Source organism: Hippopotamus amphibius, chromosome 4 (assembly GCF_030028045.1).
Source record: "Hippopotamus amphibius kiboko isolate mHipAmp2 chromosome 4, mHipAmp2.hap2, whole genome shotgun sequence".
Taxonomy (NCBI): domain Eukaryota; kingdom Metazoa; phylum Chordata; class Mammalia; order Artiodactyla; family Hippopotamidae; genus Hippopotamus; species Hippopotamus amphibius.
In genome coordinates this window covers 98388246-98411121 of record NC_080189.1, presented here as the reverse complement: position 1 = coordinate 98411121, position 22876 = coordinate 98388246, and the positions used below count along the sequence as shown (strand labels likewise).

At 41.1% G+C, this 22876-nt stretch overlaps 1 protein-coding gene across 4 annotated transcripts in view; it reads left to right on the top strand.

Annotated features, from left to right (window-relative positions):
• Positions 1-22876, top strand: part of ABCB4 (ATP binding cassette subfamily B member 4) — a 77657-nt gene that overhangs the window by 4032 nt on the left and 50749 nt on the right. For 2 of the 4 annotated variants that reach the window (XM_057732779.1, XM_057732782.1), the window contains exons 3-7: positions 2264-2414; positions 16877-16934; positions 18236-18427; positions 19521-19692; positions 21290-21414. In XM_057732779.1, coding sequence (XP_057588762.1) covers positions 2264-2414; positions 16877-16934; positions 18236-18427; positions 19521-19692; positions 21290-21414 — 698 coding nt within the window. Of the gene's footprint in view, positions 1-2263; positions 2415-2534; positions 2588-16876; positions 16935-18235; positions 18428-19520; positions 19693-21289; positions 21415-22876 lie in introns of those variants that run through there. The other 2 variants (XM_057732780.1, XM_057732781.1) reach the window with 2 other exon arrangements.

The window sequence follows — 22876 nt, the reverse complement described above, 5'->3', positions numbered from 1 at the left end:
AGGGGAAGTGGTATTAAGTGGCATGTCAGCTGAAATCTCCAGCTTTTTAAGTAAATGGATGAGAGGACACCAGAACGTCCACACTCTGGAGCATTGCTGCGCGCGTCTCATGTTGCCACAAAACCCCTGTTCATTCTCTTCTCCCTTATGCTTCTGACTTTATTTTTTCAATTTAGGGTAACATTTTTTTCAATTTAGTACTTTAGAGAATAAATTGTTTGTAAAACGAAATCTGACTTTAGTGCACATGTTTTAAATCTGCCTCCTACAGAAAACAAAATGTCACAAACCTTAAAGTAGAAACAGAAATTTTCATTTGAATCTAGAAGTTCAACCTTAAATTAAAGTGTAATCTTTTTCACCCTCTGAATAGATTTTTTTGCTGTTGTTCTGATAGAGGTTCAGGACAAAACTGTGTTTTAATAGGACTTCGAAAGGCATTCCTTTGTAGAAAAATCACTGAAAACAGATCTAGGTTTACTTAGGATATTGCTGTGAAATTCGTGGAATTTTAAATTTAAGCTTGGAGGCAATACAATTTTATTTAATAATATGAAACACTTTAAAAATTGAGGTACAATTAACATACTATGAGTTTCAAATGTACTATGAAAAGCATTTCAAACATTCCTCAATTTCACGTAAATGTTCAGTAAAGAGAACATTGCGTGACAACCGCTCCTGTGCTTGACCTGGGGCCCATAGACCCAAACGCGCTATCTCCCTTCCCCAGGAGCCCCTAAAAGGAACCTTGGGGCACTGATCCCTTTGGTGGCAATTAGGGGCCCTCCCCCACGTGCTCTTGACTTTACCGGCTCCCCTTGTTCCACTCCAGGCTCCACCTGCCTCTGACCCTTTGTCTCTTTCAGCACTCTTGCCTGCCCTGTGTGCTTGGCGGTGGAATCTGGTCTCCCAGACCAGACTCTCGGAACTCTTAGAGAACGGCTGGCACACCCCCCACCCCCACTCCCCATCGTGTGCTTTTGACCGCAGGGTGCCCCTGCCTAGTGACCCCGTCGGACTCAGCCTGCGTGCTCCAGGACCCCGCTCCGCCAAGCCTGCCTCATCGCCCGCTGTCCTGAAGACTGTTCCTTGTCCCCAGAAGGGGGTGGTGTGTGGGAAAGGGGCAGAGGGAAGGGCTAAAAAGATAGGAGAGATGCAGGCGACAGAGAGGAAGGTATAGAAATGGAAAACTAAGAGACAGAAGATGTAGTCTGGAAGGTAGAGGAGGAAAGAAGGACAGAGAGAGAGCCACAGTTCAGTCAGATCAGAAGTGGGGAGAAAAAGTGAGGCACTGGACAGGACTAAAAAAGATGGTGAGGGACAAAGTGTTTTGGAGTATTATGACACCAGTCAGCTGGTTAGTTCTTGGCTGTTGTAAACTTCACTGTAACAACTGGTATCACCCCTCCCATCTATAGATGGTACTAAATTCAAAATCATTGGTGTGGCCCACCAGGCCTTTTTAGACCTCTCTCTAATATCGTCTCCCACGCTTTGTACGTGCACTCAGGAATTCTACTGTGTGGAGTTACCCGAGCCTCAACATCTAAGCTGTTCTAAGCCGCAACATCCCCCACTTCCTCTGCACTCCCCAGTCCTTCTTCAGCTAATTCCCCCTTATCTTTCAAGACTCTACAATGAACATCAGCTCCATGAGCAAGACTTGCCTAAAGCACACACACAGGCACTCCTTAATGTTTGTTGCGTTTCACTGTGGACCTGCCTTCGGAAGAGCTAACTTAAACCTCTTAAAGGGATCTTATCCTGAAAACCCAGAGGATCTGTTTTCTCCCCTTTATACTTCTCCATCTGAAATATTCTGAATGTCTTTTTAAAGGATGTAATATGTGTGTTTATGTAAATGATGTCTTAGCTGTTCTCAGTTCACTACCTCAGGAGCTCTGGGAGATCAAACAATGTTTCTTCCGGGAACCAAACCATCATCTCTTCTGATTATACTGCAGTCACTTAAGCAAATAAGAAGCGGATGAGTAGAGTTAGATTGATTTCCTCACAGAATACAAAATAAATAGGATCATGAGATTAATCTGCCAGTGATTTGGACTGACATTCTCTCTCTTCCCTAATACATTTATTTGCAACTGTCACAAAAGTACTGAGCTTAAATAAGAATCCAAAGAACATAGCATGGTGAAAAAGAGAAATCCTGTTACGCAAGCTAAGTATTATTATCTTTTCTTTCTTTCTTTCTTTTCTCTCCCTCTCTCTCTCTCTCTTTTTTTTTTTTTTTTTTTTTTAGTTTCGATATTCTGATTGGCAGGATAAATTATTTATGTCCTTGGGCACCATCATGGCCATAGCTCATGGAGCAGGTCTACCCCTCATGATGATAGTATTTGGAGAAATGACTGACAGATTTGTTAATATTGGAGGAAACTTCTCCTTTCCAGGTAAGCATTTCTTTATTTAAAAAAAAAAGATGTATACATATATATATATATAGTACTATATATATATATAGCACTTCTTGAACTGAGTGAAAGATAGAAATCGATTTTTCTCTTCATCAGACTTGCTTCATGATTTGGACATTTGGGTAACTCCAGATACCAGAGAAGGAGAGGTAAAATTCTCAGAAAAATTCCTCAAATACTCATTTAAATTTCGACAAATAGATGTATGCTATGTGACTTTAATTTTTTTAAGCTCTTTATTGGAATATAATTGCTTTACACTCTTGTACCACTTTTTGAGGTGCACCAAAGTGAATCAGCTGTATTTAGACATATATCCCCATATCCCCTCCCTCCCATGACTCCCTCCCACCCTCCTTGTCCTGGCCCTCTAAAGCATCACCCATCATTGAGTTGATCTCCCTTTGTTATACAGCAACTTCCCACTAGCTATCTATTTTACATTTGGTAGTGTATCTGTGTCTATGCTACTCTCTCACTTCATGCCAGCTTCCCCTCCGCCCCCCACCCCCACTCTGGCCCCACGTCCTCAAGTCCATTCTCTACATCTGCATCTCTGCTCTTGCCCTGTCACTGAGTTCATCAGTACCATTTCTTCAGATTCCATATATATGAGTTAGCGTACGGTATTTGTTTTTCTCTTTCTGGCTTACTTCGCTCTGTATGACAGTCTCTAGGTTTATGCACCTCATTACACATATTTCAATTTCATTCCTTTTTATGGCTGAGTAATATTCCATTGTTTATATGTGCCACATCTTTATCCATTCATCTGTTGATGGGCATTTAGGTTGCTTCCATGTCCTGGCTATTGTAAAGAGTGCTGCAGTGAACATTGTGGTACATGTTTCTTTTTGGATTATGGTTATCTCTGGGTATATGCCCAGGAGTGGGATTACTGGGTCATATGGTAGTTCTATTTTTAGTTTTTTAAGGAACCTCCAAACTGTTTTCCATAGTGGCTATACCAGCTTACATTCCCACCAACAGTGCAGGAGGGTTGCCTTTTCTCCACACCCTTTCCAACATTTATTGTTTCTAGATTTTGTGATGATGGCCATTCTGACTGGTGTGAGGTGATACCTCATTGTGGCTTTGACTTGCATTTCTCTGATGATGAGTGATGTTGAGCATCTTTTCATATGTTTGTTAGCCATCTGCATGTCTTCTTTGGAGAAATGTCTATTTAGGTCTTCCGCCCATTTGTGGATTGGGTTATTTGCTTTTTTGGTATTAAGCTGCATGAGCTGCTTGTATATTTTGGAGGTTAATCCTTTGTCCATTGCTTCGTTGGCAAGTATTTTCTCCCATTCTGAGGGTTGTCTTCTTGTCTTATTTATGGTTCCTTTTGCTGTATAAAAGCTTTTAAGTTTCATGAGGTCCCATTTGTTTATTCTTGATTTTATTTCCATGATTCTAGGAGGTGGGTCAAAAAGGATCTTGCTTTGATGTATGTCATAGAGTGTTCTGCCTATGTTTTCCTCTAGGAGTTTTATAGTGTCTGGCCTTACATGTAGGTCTTTAATCCATTTGGAGTTAATTTTTGTGTATGGTGTTAGGAAGTGTTCTAATTTCATTCTTCTACGTGTAGCTGTCCAATTTTCCCAGCACCACTTATTGAAGAGGCTGTCTTTTTTCCATTGTATATTCTTGCCTCCTTTGTCAAAGATAAGTTGCCCTTATGTGTGTGGGTTTACCTCTGGGTTCTCTATTCTGTTCCATTGGTCTACCTTTCTATTTTTGTGCCACTACCATACTGTCTTGATCACTGTGGCCTTGTAGTATAGTTTGAAGTCAGGAAGCCTAATTCCACCAACTCCGTCTTTCCTTCTCAAGATTGCTTTGGCTATTCGGGGTCTTTTGCATTTCCATACAAATCGTAAGATTTCTTGTTCTAGTTCTGTGAAAAATGCCATTGGTAATTTGATAGGGATTGCATTGAATCTGTAAACTGCTTTGGGTAGTACAGTCATTTTCACTATGTTGATTCTTCCAGTCCAAGAACATAGTATCTCCCTCCATCTGTTTGTATCGTCATTGATTTCTTTCATCAGTGTCTTATAGTTTTCTGCATACAGGGCTTTTGCCTCCATCGGCAGGTTTATTCCTAGGTATTTTATTCTTTTCATTGCAGTGGTGAATGGGATTGTTTCCTTAATTTCTCTTTCTGCTCTTTCGTTGTTAGTGTATAGGAATGCAAGAGATTTCTGCGCATTAATTTTGTATCCTGCTGCTTTACTAAATTCATCGATTAGTGCTAGCAGTTTTCTGGTAGAATCTTCAGGGTTTTCTGTGTATACTATCATGTCATCTGCAAAGAGTGACAATTTTACTTCTTCTTTTCCAATTTGGATTCCTTTTATTTCTTTTTCTTCTCTGATTGCTGTGGCTAAAACTTCCAAATCTATGTTGAATAATAATGGTGAGAGTGGACACCCTTGTCTTGTTCCTGTTCTTAGAGGGAATGCGTTCAGTTTTTCACCATTTAGAACGGTGCTGGCTGTTGGTTTGTCATATATGGCTTTTATTATGTTGAGGTAATTTCCTTCTGTGCCCACTTTCTGGAGAGTTTTTATCATAAATGGATGTTGAACTTTGTCAAAAGCTTTTTCTGCATCTATTGAGAAGATCATATGGTTTTTAGCCTTCAATTTGTTAATATGATATATCACATTGATTTGTGTATATTGAAGAATCTTTGCATTCCAGGGATAAACCCCACTTGATCATGGTGTATGATCTTTTTAATGTGCTTTTGGATTCTGTTAGCTGGTATTTTGTTGAGGATTTTTGTATCTATATTCATCAGTGATACTGGCCTGTAATTTTCTTTTTTTGTGACATCTTTGCCTGGTTTTGGTATCAGGGTGATGGTGGCCTCATAGAATGAGTTTGGGAGTGTTCCTCCTTCTGCTATATTTTGGAAGAGTGAGAAGGATAGGTGTTAACTCTTCTCTAAATGTTTGATAGAATTCGCCTGTGAAGCCATCTGGCCCTGGGCTTTTGTGTGTTGGGAGATTTTTAATCACAGTCTCAATTTATGTGCTTGTGATTGGTCTGTTCATATTTTCTATTTCTTTCTGGTTCAGTCTTGGAGGATTGTACTTTTCTAAGAATTTATCCATTTCTTCCAGGTTATCCAATTTATTGGCATACAGTTGTTTGTAGCAGTCTCTCATGATCTTTTGTATTTCTGCAGTGTCAGTTGTTACTTCTCCTTTTCCATTTCTAATTCTGTTGATTTGCATCTTCTCCCTTTTTTTCCTGATGAGTCTGGCTAATGGTTTATCAATTTTGTTTATCTTCTCAAAGAACCAGTTTTTAGTTTCATTAATCTTTGCTATTGTTTCCTTCCTTTCTTTTTCATTTATTTCTGATCTGATCTTTATGATTTCTTTCTTTCTGCTCACTTTGGGGTTTTTTTTGTTCCTCTTTCTCTAATTATTTTAGGTGTAAGCTTAGGTTGTTTATTTGATATTTTTCTTGTTTCTTGAGGTAGGACTGTATTGCTATAAACTTCCCTCTTAGAACTGCTTTTGCTGCATCCCATAGGTTTTGGGTTGTTGTGTTTTCATTGTCATGTGTTTCTAGGTATTTTTTAATTTACTCCTTGATTTCTTCAGTGATTTCTTGGTTGTTTAATAGCGTTATTGTTTAGTCTCTATGTGGTTGTATTTTTTACAGTTTTTTTCAGGTAATTGATATCTAGTCTCATGGTGTTGTGGTCAGAGAAAATGCTTGATACAATTTTTTTGAATTTACTGAGGCTTGATTTGTGACCCAAGATGTGATCTGTCCTGGAGAGTGTTCCGTGTGCACTTGAGAAGAAAGCATATTCTGTCGTTTTTGGATGGAATGTCCTATAAATATCAACTAAGTCGAGATGGTCTAATGTGTCATTTAAAGCTTGTGTGTCCTTATTTATTTTCTTTTGGATGATCTGTCCATTTGTATAAGTGGGGTGTTAAAGTCTCCAACTATTATTGTGTTACTGTCGATTTCCCTTTTTATGGCTGTTAGCATTTGCCTTATGTATTGAGGTGCTTCTATGTTGGGTGCATAGATATTGACCATTGTGATATGTTCTTCTTGGATCCCTTGATCATTATGTAATGTCCTTCCTTGTCTCTTGTAATAGTCTTTAAAGTCTAATTTGTCTGATATGAGTATTGCTACTCCAGCTTTCTTTTGACTTCCATTTGCATGGAATATCTTTTTGCATCTCTTTACTTTCAGTCTATATGTGTCCCTTGGTCTGAAGTGGGTTTCTTGTAGACAGCATATGTAAGGGTCTTGTTTTTGTATCCATTCAACCAGTCTGTGTCTTTTGGGTGGAGAATTTAATCCGTTTACATTTAAGGTGATTATTGACATGTGTGTTCCTATTACCATTTTCTTAATTGTTTTGGGTTTGTTTTTATAGGTCTTTTCCTTCTCTTGTGTTTCCTGCTGAGAAAAGTGCCTTTAGTAATTGCTGTAAAGCTGGTTTGGTGGTGCTGAATTCTCTTAACTTTTGCTTGTCTGGAAAGCTTTTGATTTCTCTGCTGAATCTGAATGAGATTCTTGCTGGGTAGAATATTCTTGGCTGTAGGTTTTTTCTCTCTCAGGACTTTCAGTATATCCCGCCACTCCCTTCTGGCCTGCAGGGTTTCTGCAGAAAGATCAGCTATTATCCTTATGGGTTTTCCCTTATATGTTATTTGTTGCTTTTCTCTTGCTGCTTTTAATATTTTTTCTTTGTGTTTAATTTTCGTTAGTTTGATTAATATGTGCCTCGGTGTATTTCTCCTTGGATTTGTTCTGTATGGGACTCTCTGCGCTTCGTGGACTTGATTGATTATTTCCTTTTCCATGTTGGGAAGTTTTCCACTATAACCTCTTCCAATGTTTTCTCAGACCCTTTCTTGTTTTCTTCTTCTTCTGGGATGCCTATGATTCAAATGTTGGTGCACTTAATGTTGTCACCAAGGTCTCTGAGACTGTCTTCCATTCTTTTTATTCTTTTTTCTCTTTCCTGCTCTGTGGCAGTTATTTCCCCAATTCTATCTTCCAAGTCACTTACTTGTTCTTCTGCCTCAGTTATTCTGCTGTTTATACCATCTAGAGTATTTTTAATTGTGGTTATTTTGTTATATATTACTGTTTGTTTGCTCTTTAGTTCTTCTGAGTCCTAACTGTTTCTTGTATTTTCTGTATTTTGTTATCCAGATTTTGGACCATCTTTACTATCATTATTCTGAATTCTTTTTCAGGCAATTTTCCTATTTCCTCTTCATTTATTTGGTCTTGTGTGTTTTTACCTGTTCCTTCATCTGTGACATATTTTTTTGTCATCTCATTTTCCCCCCACTTTGGATGGGCGGGATTGTGTTCCTGTCCCACTGGGTGTTTGGCCTGAGGTTTCAAGCTCTGGAGTTTGTAGGCTGTTGAGTATAGCTGGGTCTTGGTGTTGAGGTGAGAACCTCTGGGAGACCTCACTCTGATGAATATTCCCTGGGAACCGGGTTTCCCTGTTAGTCCAATGTTTTGGACTCAGAGCTCCCAACTCAGGAGCTCAGGCCTGAACCTGAGCTTGTGAATCAAGATCCCACAAGCCGTGTGGAGCAAGAAAATGAACAAAATTAAAAAAAAAAAAGTAGGAGAGCCGCAGAACAATAGCAAGATAAAAAATACAATAATAGGAAACTGACAGATGTGTTAGAAAAAAATTTTTTAAAAAAGTTGGAGCAACAACTGGAAGGTAAAACAACTGCAATAGCCTAAGTGAGGAGGTGGGAAGGAAAAAAAAAAAAGCCAGAAAAGGCCTTGGCTGTGGGGGCAGGGCTTAGACAAGGACAGCGGAGGGTTGGGGGGGTTGGGGAATGGGGCTTAGGCCCAATGAGGCAGAGGGGCACAGGAATGCCTCTAGTCCTGGGGTAAAGGACCAGGTCGAGATACCCAGCAGGCTCCCTGGGCCCGAGTTGGTGGGAGAAATGCTAGGCACCTCCCCATGTCCTCCAATCTCGGAGGGTCACTCCCCCTTGGGTTCTCTTCTTCCTCACCCCCTCTCTTCTATTCCCCTAGGAGCCTCACAGCTGCAGGGGCCACTGGAAGGCAGGAGACCAGACTCTAATGCCCAACAGGCTTCCCAGGGCCAACTGGGCTAGGGGAATGCCTGTGGCACTTCCCCAGATCTCCCAGTCTTGTAGGGTCCCTGTTTGCCTCTCTTCCTCTCCCCCATCCCCCACTCTCCTAGGTCCAAAGCAGCTGGTGGGGGGGGGGGGCCCTGGAGTGTGAAAGACCAGGTCCGTGAGCCTAGCAGGCTTCCCAGGGCTAGTGGGCAGGGGATATACCTTCGCCTCCCTTGATCCTCCAATCCCAGAAGGTCCCCCTTCTCCCCTGCTTTCCTTCTACACCCCTAGGACCAGTGAGACCTAGAGGGGCCCTTGGAGGACCGAAGACCAGGCCTGGGGGCACAACAGGCCTCCCAGTGCCAAGTGGGTAGGGAGATTTCCCACAGCGTCTCCCCTGATCGTCTGGTCCTGCAAGGTCCCTCCCACCGCTGTCTGCCTCTCTTCCTCTTCTCCTCTCCACCCTCCCTCCCACGCCTGTATGACCCACTCACCTGGAGAGACAGAGGTACCAGACTCAGGAGCCCAGCAGGCCCACCAGGTCCAAGTGGGCAGGGGAAAGGTCCTCCACACCTCCCCTGGTCCTCTGCTCCTGGAACGTCCCACCACCGGTCTGCCTCTCTTTCTCTTCCCCTGCCACGCTCCAACGTCCTCAGGACCCGTGCGTCTGGGAGGGGACCCTGGAGGGGTGGAGACCAGGCCCAGGAGCCCAGCAGGCTTCCCGGGCCAGTGGGCAGCGGAAATGCCTTCTGCTCCTCCCCCATCCTCTGATCCCAGAGGGTCCCTCCCCGCTTCCACCTCTCTTCTTTTCCCCCCACTGCTTCCCTCCTGTACTTCTAGGACCAACAGCCGGGAGGAGCCTTGGAAGGTGGAGGACCTGCTCAGAAGAAATACCTCCCCTATTCTTCTGACCTGGAGAGATCCCTTCCCACCCCCACTGTCTGCCTCTCTCTCTCCCACCCCCGTCCCCCTTGCCCCCAGGACCCTCGTGCTGGAGGGGGGCCCCCGAGAGTGAAGGACCAGGCCTGGGAGTCCAGTCAGCCTCCTTGGCCAAGAGGGCAGGCGAAACGCCCTCTCGCCTCCCCATCCCCCAATCTCAAAGCCCCCACCCCCACCTGTCTGCCTCTCCACCTCCTCGCCCCTCCTCCCTCCTTCCCACACCCCCAGGACCCAGGCCGCCCGGAGGGACCCTTGGAGGGAGGAGGACCCCGCTGGGGAGCCCAGCAGGCCCCCAAGCCAGGGAGCTCAGCAGGCCTCCTGGCCTCCTGGGCAGGAGAAACCCAGTTGTGGTTTCGGATCTCCCCAACCCCCAACGGTCCCTCCAGGCAGGAACCTCCCCCCTCACCCAGCCACCCTGCCAGGGGCGCCCGGTCCTCACCGGCTTCCCTTTCCCCACCCCCCTGACTTCCCCCAGGTCCCACCTGGTTGCTCCTGCGTTCCTGCAGTCTGCTTGGGCCTCAGGTCCACCGCCAGCCTCCAGCAACTGATCTATTTGTGGGGAGACGCGATCTCCGCGTCTTCCCATGCGGCCATCTTGACTCCGCCCCTGGTATTTGACTTCAAATACAGAATAAGGAAATATCCACCTCCAGAAAGCTTTGCATTTAAATAAAGTAAGGAAGTCAGTCTACTTTAGGATGGTAGAACCATAACAGAGTATGTCTATGCAGTGTCCTTCCCATTAGATGAGCTTCAAAATACATCAGTTAGCGTGGTACTACTTCTCAGCTGTGCTTTTTGCTAAAATTAGACCCACTTTCTGTGTCTATTTTTTGGATCAACAAGGTTGACTGTTACTTGATAGAATACTTTGCTGAAGAGTGAATGGACCGGATATGAGAGTGGTGCGCTTTGAAACTCACACAAAGGACTATAATTACTAAAGAGCCAAAGGAGTCCCATAAGTTAATGGCATCTACGCAAGAGGCTGTGACAACAGCGTTGGAGTGAGGCTCCAATGGACAAAGTTATTTTTATATTGGCCAAATTTAACACAGAAAGGAAAATGTCCCTGCTTTCTACCACGCATGCCATCAGTTCCTCCTAGCAGACCTGTGGGCACTAGGCTGGAGAAGACCAAGTGAAGCTTTACTGGCACCTAGAAAGTGGAATATAAAGAAAACAACTGGTAAAGGAAAGGCAGCTTTCATAGGAAAGATACCTGAGAAAAAGTGGACTCGATCATTTAGATGACACTCAGTAAGAGTTTTCAGTGTTCACTGATTGAAAACTGCATATTTGGTTAGCATTGTAGGGCTTAATTGTAATTACCTAAGAGAACATAATTGCTTAATTTATACAATAGGATCTCTTTACATAAATATTGTTGAATATTATTGCCTTTTAGAAGTCTAGTAAAAGTATCCTTTGAATAGTTCAGGCAAGCTCCTACAAAAATATTTAGTCTCCACTACTATTGCGTCTGAGAAGAATCTCTGTATAATAAAGATAACAGAAGTAATCTTTCATTGTGTGTATCATATGCTAGGTTTTTTTTTTTTAAATCTTTATTGGCGTATAATAGCTTTACACTGTTGTGTACAGTATTTCTGCTGTACAACAAAGCGATACAGCTGTATTTATACATATATCCCCATATCCTCTCCCTCTTGAGCCTCCTTCCCACCCTCCCTATCCTGCCCCTCTAGGTCATCACCAGTCATCGAGTTGATCTCCCTGGTTAGGCAGTTGCTTCCCACTAGCTGTCTGTTTTACATTTGGTAGTATATAAATGTCAATACTACTCTTTCACTTTGTTCCAGCTTCTCCTTCTCTACCTCCCCATGTCCTTGAGTCTCTTCTCTGCCTCTGCATCTTTATTCTTCCTCTGCCACTGAGTTCAGCAGTACCATTTTTTTAGATTCCATATATATGTGTTAGCATACTGTATTTGTTCTTCTCTTTCTGACGTACTTTACTCTGTATGACAGACTCTAGGTCCATGCACCTCACTACAAATAACTCAATTTCATTCCTTTTTATTGCTGAGTGATATTCCATTGTATATATGTGCCACATCTTCTTTATCCATTCATCTGTTGATGGACATTTAGGTTGCTTCCATGTCCTGGCTATTGTAAATAGTGCTGCAATGAATATTGTGGTCTATGTATCTTTTTGAATTACAGTTTTTTCCAGGTATATGCCCAGTAGTGAGATTGCTGGGTCATATGGTTGTTCTATTTTTAGTTTTTTAAGGAACCTCCATACTGTTTTCCATAGTGGCTGTATCAATTTACATTCCCACCAGCAGTGCAGGAGGGTTCCCTTTTCTTCACAGCCTCTCTAGCATTTATTGTTCCTAGATTTTTTGATGATGGCCAGTCTAACTGGTATGAGGTGATACCTCATTGTAGTTTCGACTTGCATTTCTCTAATGATTAGTGATGTTGAGCATCTTTTCATGTGTTTGTTGGCCATCTGTATGTCTTCTTTGGAGAAATGTCTGTTTAGGTCTTCCACCCATTTGTGGATTGGGTTGTTTGCTTTTTTGATATTGAACTGCATGAGCTGCTTATATATTTTAGAGATTAACCTTTTGCCAGTTGCTTCATTGGCAAATATTTTCTCCCACTCAGGGTTGTCTTTTCATCATATTTATGATTTCCTTTGCTGTGCAAAAGCTTTTAAGTTTCATTAGGTCCCATTTGTTTATTTTTGTTTTTATTTCCTTTACTCTAGGAGGTGGGTCAAGAAAGATCTTGCTGTCATTTATGTCACAGAGTGTTCTGCCTATGTTTTCCTCTAAGAGTTTTATAGTGTCAGGCCTTACATTTAGGATTTTGATCCATTTTGAGTTTATTTTTGTGTACGGATGTGCTATGTCTTATTTCATTTAAGACTCACAAGAACAATCCTAGCAGTAATTAATATTATTCTCTGTGACACATGAAGACGCTGAGGCTTGTCCAAAGTTATTAGGGCAGAATTCAAACCTTTTGCCATCCAAACCATGCTCGTGACCATACACATCATACTGCCAATGTACATAACTGTGCTTTTGCCTTTAAAAAATGTGTTTGGGAAAGTTTTAAATGGATTACTTGGGTTTGACCAGTGGCCAAACTTTAACACAAACACTGTAAAGGTAAAATTGCAGTAAGATAGGATAGTTTAAAAAGTCTTTAAGGAAATGAGGAATTTTGTATTTGTTTTCCTTTTATGTCTTATAAGATCTAAAGATCTATAAGATACACATACACACACACACGGCAGGATGATGCCTATACATGAAGACATCAATAAAAAATTGGTTTCAACTCAGGATTTTAAAAAATCAGATTAACAAATGAATGGATCAACAAAATGTGTTATATACATAGAAGGGAATATTATTCAGCCTTAAAAAGGAATTTCTGACACCTGCTACAACATGGATGAACCTTGAGGACATTATGCCAAGTGAAAGAAGCCAGTCACAAGAAGACAAACGTATTATTCCACTTACACGAGGTGTCCATAGTAGCCGAATTCATAAAAACAGAAAATAAGATAGTGGTGGCGGGCGTGGGAAAGGAGCAAATGGGGAGTTGTTGTTTAATGGGCATAGTTTCAGCTGGGGAAGCTGAAAAAGTTCTGGAAATCGGTTGTACGACAGTGTCAATATATTTAACACTCCTGAATTATGCACTTAAAATGGTTAAGATGGTTATGTGTATATTATCACAATTAACTTTTTTAAAAAACATCTGATACAGTGCACTTATCACAGGGGAGTTGGCATTTGGTCCAGTTTTATTCCTTCTATTTTTGTTTTTGCTAACACCAAATTGACAATTTTCTTACTTGGAGCAGTTTGCTTGTTTTTTGTGTGTTTCTAATTATGCAACTGAATTGCTTTGAAGTTGGAATGGCAGACAGGTGGCATGTACTGTGCCCAGTGCCAAATTCAAGGTCTCTTTGGGGAATGGCATGAGCAAGCAAGTCACTTACAGACCTGTAATAGCTGGAGTGATAAACTCACCAGAGTTGCCAGCTTAGTTTCAGTGACCTCCAAATTAAAAGACATTTGGTCCTCTACAGCCATGTTGGTCATTAGGCATACTGGCTGTCTCAGAGGATGTGGAATGGGAAGTCCCTCAAATGTTATTAATTCCAATGTTCACTCTTTAGTAGTGTGTACAAATAATATTCCCATGCCTCTTTGGAGAAAATGAAATTGTTACATTTCATACTCACTCTAAATCCAGGGAGCTCATTGATATGTTTCGATTTGTAGAGTTTAGCAAAAATCCTAGGGGTTGAGAGAAGATAGAGTACTTAGCTGTACTTAGTTTGCTAGCTCATCTCAGGGAGATGATGTTTATTTAGAACCTGTTCTTTAAAATTGTTGGATTCTTGGACAGCTAGACTAAATGGGAGCCAAATGAGAAGAGAATGTTAGAAGAAAAAACGGTTTAAATTACAAGAGGGGCTGGCAGTAACTTACTGTGAGCAGAGACCGTTCTTGTCAACAGAATAAGGGCTCCATGACGAGGTTGTTCCCTCACAATGACTCAGTTGTGCAGAAACTGTGCATAATACATTCCTCATCCAAACCTTAAGGATGGAATCATAGGAAACAGTTTTTCTGCAGCGCGTTAGGAGCTGGATATTTTATGCCAAGTCTGTGTGACTGTAGTCATGTAGGAGATTCTGTGGAGAAACCGACATACCCTGCGTGCCCGTGCGTTTTCTCATAGACAAGAGGAAAGCGCATTTTTGAGCCCCAGTTGCATGATTAAATACCCACACTGCCAAAGCTGCCAGGACATGCACCAACTGTGTCTTGTGCTGAGTGTTTCTATATAATAAAGATGTCCTGGGCAGAATCAAGGGAGGCAGACATTGATTTACTTTGAGACTCAAAGTGACAGTCAGGACTCCTTATGTAATGCCTCCTCATGTAATCCTTAAGGTATACCTTTATTATTTAGGCCCTTACCAGCTTATGACTTTGGGCAGATTACTTAACCTCTGTAATCCTTACTGTTCTCATCTTTGAAAGGTAATCACAGACTTACGGATAGAATTAAATGAGACATTTTATATCAAGTGTCTGGGACATAGTAAATGTCAGTAAACATTGGGAAAAACTGGCTTTAAGAATTTGGAAATGAAACAACCACTCTAAGATTCTGTTTCTTCATATAAGATGAATGAATTATGTGGGAGCTCTCTAAAATGAATAGGCAGCTTCTAGAATTCCCCATTTCCTTGTTATGAGAGGATTCAGGCAGACTAGAGTAGGAGTTCTCCATCCTGGAACATTAGAATCAGTTGGGGACACTTTGTAGAATTATGATCCAGACTCAGCTAGAGGTTCTGATTCAACTGCTCTTGAATGGAGCTTGGGCATGTAATATTTTTTCACGCTCCCCGTGTGATTCTAACAGGCAGACAGCATTGCGAACCATTCAACCAGGTAAATACTTACAGAATGTTTATGAGACTGAAGCCCTAATAGGTAGCATCTGAGAAGACTAGGTTGAGGCCCTTTCTGGATCTAATCCCATGAGATTTGCAGATCTAGAATTCCAGCTTTCGTCCCATGACTCTTCTGGGAGCGCATCAACACACATTTGCCTCACCTTTGCCCTTGGGCAGCAGGAACTCTTGGTTTCTGGGGGCTTTGGGGTTCCTAGGGTTACTAACCTGGAATTAGGTGGACATTCTTGGCCTGGGACTCAGAGAGGAGCAGGTCAAGTTTAGAATGTTCATAGATGCTTATTTCCCAGGAGGGATGGTCAATCTGAGTTAAAATATTGGTGTTGGAGGAGAGTAAAACTCATTTTAAGATTTCACCTGATTTCTAAGTTCAGAAAAAAATAGCCCTGTACACGTCATCTGCAGGTTTACTGTGATTCTGAACAATGGTTTCTACAAATACCACAGCTTTAGGATAGCTTGTCTGCCTCTAATTCCAAACACAGTTCCGGTGTGGCATATCAGAGGTGCCAACTTTTTGAACACAGGAAGGAAAGGAGCATGCAAACTGAATGGATAAGAACAGAAGCAAAATGGGGTCTGATTCCTCAAGGATCTAGTAGCTGGTAAAGAGCTGGATTCATAAGCAGCAGCACTTCACTGTGAACATCCGTAGAAAGAACCATCCTGACTTCCTGACGGGCCACATGCCTGGCAATTGATCCTGACAGTAGTTTAGTTTAAACTAAAGTCTACCTTATCTTCCTTTGGAAGAAGATAAGAATGATAACACAGCAGGCAGAAAACATGATCTGAGGGCTAGAACAAAGACTAATGTTTCTCCTCTCCTAGCATCACGGTCAATGGGAAATGCTTACCCTAGTGTGTGTTCTCAGCAATGCTGTGGTGACATTTTATCCTGTTATTTTGTGAATGCAGTAGATATGGGCTGTTTTTATTTTTTCACTTTGTGTTTTTAAAAAAGTAAAAATAAGTCCTTACCCCATGAATCAATCAGTGTAGTATAGTGTCAGGAGCTGTATAGGATAGCATTAGGACTGTCAACCTACTTGCTAGCTGTGTGACTTTGGGTAAGTTACTTTATCTCCCTGTGCTTCGGTTTCTTCATCTATAAAATGGGAGTTTATGAAATAGTCCTACCTCATAGAGTTGTTGTGAAAATTAAAGTAATGCATGTAAAGTATTCTGAACAATGCCTGGCATATAATAAATGCTCAGTAAATTGCAGCTATTACTAAAACATGTAAACCAGAAAAGGCACATTGACATTTTTATCAAATTTGTTTAAATTAAAAGACAGTTTCCTTCCAGTTAATACTGCTTTAAAAATACCAAAATACAGGACTGCTGATAACCGAGACAGGGAGCGCAGGATGCTGACTGATCACTAGTGATCCCTTGAATTGTCTTTGAGCAACTCAGCTATCTTTCTTTTCTTTAATTTTTCTTCCTTTGCAATGAATGCAGTTCAGCCTTTCTATTACTTATGTCTTGAGGAAGCGTGTAAGGGAAAACACACACATATAGTAAAGTAAAATCAAAAGAAGCAAGTATCTGTAAGGTGCTTTGCACCACTAAGAAGAAAAGTGCCCCTTGAATCTTGTGTTGCCTATGTGGACCATTTCTTTTTTCCTCCTCTGCCTTCTGTATGCCCTCCATCAGCTCCTCTCTGCTGCCTTAGGAAGCTGCTTTGCTAAAGGCCCAAGACCTCTAGGAAAGGGGCTGAACCTGGGAGGGCTTAACTTCCCCTCACTGGACCTCAGATGCTCCTAAACCCTTGGGCCCTTTACATAAGTCAAATGATGAGTGACTTGAGAGTGAAAAGGAAAGCGAAAAAAGATTTTTAAAACCTGGCAGTACCTTTCAAAAATCTTATTTTTGTTTCGTTTTGTTTTTATTTAGTGAATTTTTCATTGTCAATGCTAAATCCAGGCAGAATTCTGGAAGAAGAAATGACTAGGTAATTGACTAATATATATGTATATATACACACACACACACATATATACTTATTTGGTGAATTTTTAAAAATTGTTTCATTTGAAAATAATTTCAGACTCACAAAGAGATTTAAGAATGTACAGAGTCTCTGTATACTCTTTATCTTTTGTTAGACTCTTTATTGTTTCCTTTATACCTCTTCCCCTTCCATTTAAATAAGTGGCACAGAGCATGGCCCTTTACTCATAAATACCTCAGCGTGGTTCCTAAGAATAGGACACTCTCTTTATAACCACAGTACAGTTATCAACCTCAGTACATTTAATATTGATACAATACTTTGATCCCATCTACCGTCTGTATTCCAGTTTTGTCCATTGATCCAATCATGTCATTTATGGCATTTTCCCCTCGTTCAGCCTTCTTTGTAGAAATCCCAAAACCCGTCACATAATGTTTGTATGTTTACTTAGCATTTAGTGATGATGACGTAAAAGAGTACCATCTGTTGGCCATAGCAGGCCTGAAAGGCTTCTATCTGGAAACAGTTTGTAAAATGATGTAGAAAATACATTTGAGAGTATTGAAACTGAATTTATTATTTTTAAAGATACTAACTTTTGGACTTCCCTGGTGGTCCAGTGGTTAAGACTCCATGTTTCCAATGCAGGGGATGAGGGGTTCATCCCTGGTCGGGGAACTAAGACCCCACATGCTGTGGGGCATGGCAAAAAAATAAAAATAACTAAATAAAATTTTTAAAAAAGATACTAACTTTCCTCTAATTTAGTTAAGACTTCACTCCAAATCGGTTTTAATTCATGATGTTTTAGTGTTCTGTTTTTAAGAAATCTTTCAACTTCTGCCAGTTAGGAGGGGGTTTTTTGTTCTTTCTAGAAACAATATAGGAAAACTTACACTAAGACCCATTTTGCATGCTCAATCTGTTTATTCCTATATTTGCAATGTGATGAACTCTTTCAGTACAATAAGATATGCAAGTCTAGAGTATGAATTGTGAAAGAGTCAAATTGTGTTTACAAATTGTCAATATCAGTTTAAAAATGGTTCATGACCACCATTATATGTTTGCAGTTAACCACAAAACTTTATTTTACCTTTGGCTGATAATTCAAGTGGATAGATTTGCCATTATCCTCTTATAATTTAAGAAAAGAGAAAAAAATTAATATGTATTTGTTATAATGTCCCACACAGTCTTTGTGATCTGTCAGTAAATTTACTAATTCCCAATTCTGAATATTTCTCCGCAAAGAGACAAAGACTGTATTTAAAAGAAACTTTTGAATTATTTTCCAGATATGCATATTATTATTCAGGATTAGGTGCTGGAGTTCTTGTTGCTGCCTATATACAAGTTTCATTTTGGACCTTGGCAGCTGGCCGACAGATTAAGAAAATTAGGCAAGAGTTTTTCCATGCTATTCTGCGACAGGAAATAGGCTGGTTTGACATCAGTGACACCACTGAACTCAATACACGGCTATCAGAGTAAGTATATTGTTAACACCACACTTTCATAAAGAAATTAAGTGCTAACTGTGAAAATTTGTCAAGGGGAAGATTTTAAATGAAAAAAAAGTTTTTTTTTGCTGGGTTAAGCATTTGATGTGTATTGGGAACAGATCATCTGATAGCCATCTCTAGCAATTACAGCCTGTGCCACAGTGTATTTTCCTTATCTGTTAGTTTTTTTGCCTAGTTATATAGTAGGTGTATTTGAGGACTGAGCTTATAATCCTTTACTTGTTTATGTGTCATGGAGCTTATCACAGGCAAGACAGATATTAAGAGGACAGTCAACTAAGATGGATGAATGAGTGAATCAGGGACTGAATGAATTCGCATAGAGACTTATCTTAGTATTTGTTGACTCTTCACTTATTCAGCAAATATTTGAGGGCTTATTATGTGCCAAGCAGTGTTCTAGATGTTTGTGATCCACCCGTGAACAAAGAGACAAAGATCTCTGGCCTCTCGTTGCTTACATTCCAGCAGGGGGAGGTAGATGATAGGCTTTTTTTGACCGGAGGTCCTGGCAAGAGGGTAGTGAGCAGATGAGGTCCAAGAGGAGGGAGGATTAGGGCATTCAGGGCCTGGCTGGCCTCCGTAAGAACCTCAGCTTTGCCACTGGACATTTTTGATGTGAGGAGTAGCATGTTCAGATTTCCATTCTCAACGGATCACACTGGCTGCTGTATTGAGAGTAGACTGGGTTGAGAATAGCACCAAGGGTGGAAGCAAGGAGCCCTTCCCTATTCCAGCTGCAATGCCCTTCCTCGCTCCTGCTTTTTGAACAGATTGACTCCTATGTTCAGAATGCTAGTGTTTCTCTAATAGGATTAACTAATTGAATAGCATCAACTTTTCATGATATTCACTTCTTAGAAGTGTGAACTAATCCTGAATTTCTTCCTTTGTACAGTGTTTAGGTGGGGAAAAATGTCATTCAAGAGGCTAAGACTGTGAAAGAGGCTTGTGGGAGTCTGAACGCGTTTTGCCTGTCTCTGTTTGCTAGATGTCTGCTTCACCTTTCTGACTGAGGACCTCCTGCCTTTAACCACTTAGGTGTGATCTTTTTTAGTGACATCTCCAAAATCAGTGAAGGAATTGGTGACAAGGTTGGAATGTTCTTTCAAGCAGTAGCCACGTTTTTTGCAGGATTCGTGGTGGGGTTTATCAGAGGATGGAAGCTCACCCTGGTGATAATGGCCATCAGCCCTATCCTGGGGCTCTCCACAGCCATCTGGGCAAAGGTATGTGAGGCGCGGGCATTTCCACGTGTGTGCATCCACGCAGACAGAGTTGTTGTCAAGATGCCGGAGGCTGGTACTTGCGCAGATCCCTGTAAAGTGTCGTTTGAAACCACATCCGGAAGCATGTTATTAAGATGGTGCTCTAATAAGGAAGATTATTTTTAATGTGATTCAAAATGTCACAGTTATGACCTCAATTACATTTTTTTTTGCACTGTTATTACTGTAGGTGAATCTTCTGACACAGTAATTTAATTTACATAAATGGTTATGTCCTTATTTAAGGACACGTAATTTAAAAATATGACATTCCTTCAAACTATTGCATGAATATAAAACATTTAAATAAATTTAGATTTCTCCTATTTATTTTTAATTGGTACCGGTGACAGTTAAGTGGCACTCTGATTTTGCCTTGCAGTAAAATCCACGTAACCTGTTCTGTTTCAGTCATCACTCCAGAGTTGAGAGATTTTACAGGCAATTTTGGCTCATTCTGGGGTTGTGGTTTTCCTTAGTAGACTCTGGCACCTCATTCTTCCTTTACCGTTCTTCTGCAGCATCTTCTTTAGCCATCTTATGATTCAGTAGAATGCCCGTGAGTAGGTCCGGAAATATGGTTTTCAAAGTGATTAAACATTGTGGCATGATTAAAAAAAAAAAAAAAAAGGATGGTGAATCCTTTCTAAGCAGTAAGGTTTTATTTTAGTTTACTTTGCAATTAGCAGAGGAAAAACAGTAATACATGTGGCACTCGACCCTCTTCCCAAAAACACTGTCTAGAGAATTATGTGTGGATTTCCTTCTGCTGACTCTGCTACCAAATCAAGTCCGACTGCTTGCCGCTTGAAAAAAAAAATCAGTACTTGCAAAAGCTGGTAGAAAGGAAAGTTGCTTTTCATCAGAATGCTGGCAGTGTGGGGAGATGGTGCACTTGGTGTCCCCCAAAAATCATATCTGAAGATTCTGTCAGCCATGAAATCTTTTAGAGGGAAAAAGGGAGGTCACCTTAGTTAATCGTTGAGACAGGGGGTCAGAGTCGTGGCCATCCCCCACTGTGTGCAGGCTTGTTGACTTCTTGTGATCTTTCTTTAGATACTATCTTGTTCACACAGTTTACTCACGAGATTACTAAAGGGGAAGCTAGGGAAGAGACCTGGTCATCTGTTCATTACTTATTCTTCATTTCTACATCTTTGATCTATGGGAAGACCCGACAAGTTCGGCAAAGTATTGTGTGATCAAAAGATTTGAAAGGTGTGCTGGAGATGTATAGAGCATGGGGGCGTCTGGTTTAATGTTAGTGACAAGACAAAGGGGCCTCCTGCAGAGAGCTCTTTCCTGCAAAGGGCTCTTTCCTGCCAAAAGCTGCTTACAACTCCTCTTGGGGAGCCTATCATCAGGGCTGATCAAATCTAGCCTTTGTAGGGAGTGGAAGCAGCCCTTGGATCGGGTACAGTGAGTGTCGTTTGCGTCATACCTACGATGTTTGGTAAAGGACAGGGTTTGGGAAGAAAAAGTAAGTTAAAGAGTTGATCAGACTGCCTTTTAGCTTTTTTTCCCGTACGAAAGTCATGAATGTTTCTCTTCTTTCCAGATACTCTCTGCATTTAGTGACAAAGAATTAGCTGCATATGCTAAAGCAGGCGCTGTGGCGGAAGAGGCTCTGGGCGCCATCAGGACTGTGATAGCTTTTGGGGGCCAAAAAAGAGAGCTGAAAAGGTCAGAAGGTTCTTTGTCCACTAGTTCAGAGAAACCACTTTTACAATGTGTTATTTGTTCTTTTTTGGTGTGTGTCTACTGCTTTCCTTTACGTACTATTAACCCCTTGGCCACAAAATATAGGCACCTTTGACTGATGGCTAGAATTTAATGTCAGACTTTACAGCAGGGTTCTACCTTTTTATGTTCCATGGACTTCTTGGCAGTCTAATGAGAACTGTGGACTCCCTTATTAAAATGATGATCTTAAATGCATAAGACAAAATACGTAGGATTACAAAGGAAACCAATTATGGTGAAGTACAGTTATCAAAACATTTTAAAATTGTGATATAGTAAATACATGTCTCTGTTCTTTTTTTAATGTCTCTATTCTTAACCTGTTAAATACTAAGAACTAAATACGGGTCAAATACCTCCTATAATTCAAAGTAGGGTTGTGGGTAACATAGTTCAAGATATCTGTAACAATTAGAACATGATATGAAAATGATCTGGGATTTCTTTTGGCAACAAGGTCACAGTTACTGTTAACCATACAGCGGTTTGTGGGCTGCATGGATAATCGAAGGAAATGCTAAATTTTGGTTGGAGGTTAGTGAAATTAAATATGTAAAATTTTTCCCACTCAGGTTCCTTAACCAGGGATTCCAGGCCAAGTACCCCTGCTCTAAAGGAACTTGATAGACAAAAACCTTAAATGCCAGAACAAAGCCCCCTAATAAAGGCTACTCACCTCTACTGCCCCAACCAGTTTTCTTTAAATAATTACATCCCCTACTATAGTTGAAGTCTGATTCCATGTGAAGTTTTTTCTTTTGCCATCCTATGGGACTCCTGATACCCACACCTCTTTGAAAGAGAAATTCTCTGGAAATTCTCCAGCCTTAAAAGCAAAGATTCCCTACTTTCCTCTTTTTCATTTTCTATTTTTCGATTCCTTAAGCTCTCTTCAAAGCCAGCCTACGCCTGGTTCTCTAACCTCTTCCTTTTTCTCTCTCACGGCTGCTTCCTGTTAGGCATTAGCCCTCACACCTCAGGATGTGAGTGTAATCAGTGCTGTTCCGTTAGCTGCAGTAAGTGAGCCGCCTGAGCGAAGGTAATTACAGCATGTCTGCCACTGTCACGGGAGCACTGTGTCACGATGGGGCTGACATAAACCTCCCCGCCCGTCCCCTGCGGCTGGGCCACCTGGGACTCGGTGCGGTGCTGGGTTGGCCTGCTGGCTGTCTCCCCAGAGACGCGGCTCTGCTAAATGTACGCATCGTCCAACACGGAGGAAAGAACCCTGGAGCGCTGGGTGCTTTCAGTAATTAAAAGTCATCATTTTTGGTGGCAGCATACATTGTTTTAAAAATAAATAAATTCTCAACATCTTATTTGGCTAAACTGCAAAAGATATGATGTTGTTTGTCTTTTGTTAGCAATAGAAACGATCTAACATATGTGATATTTTTTCTAA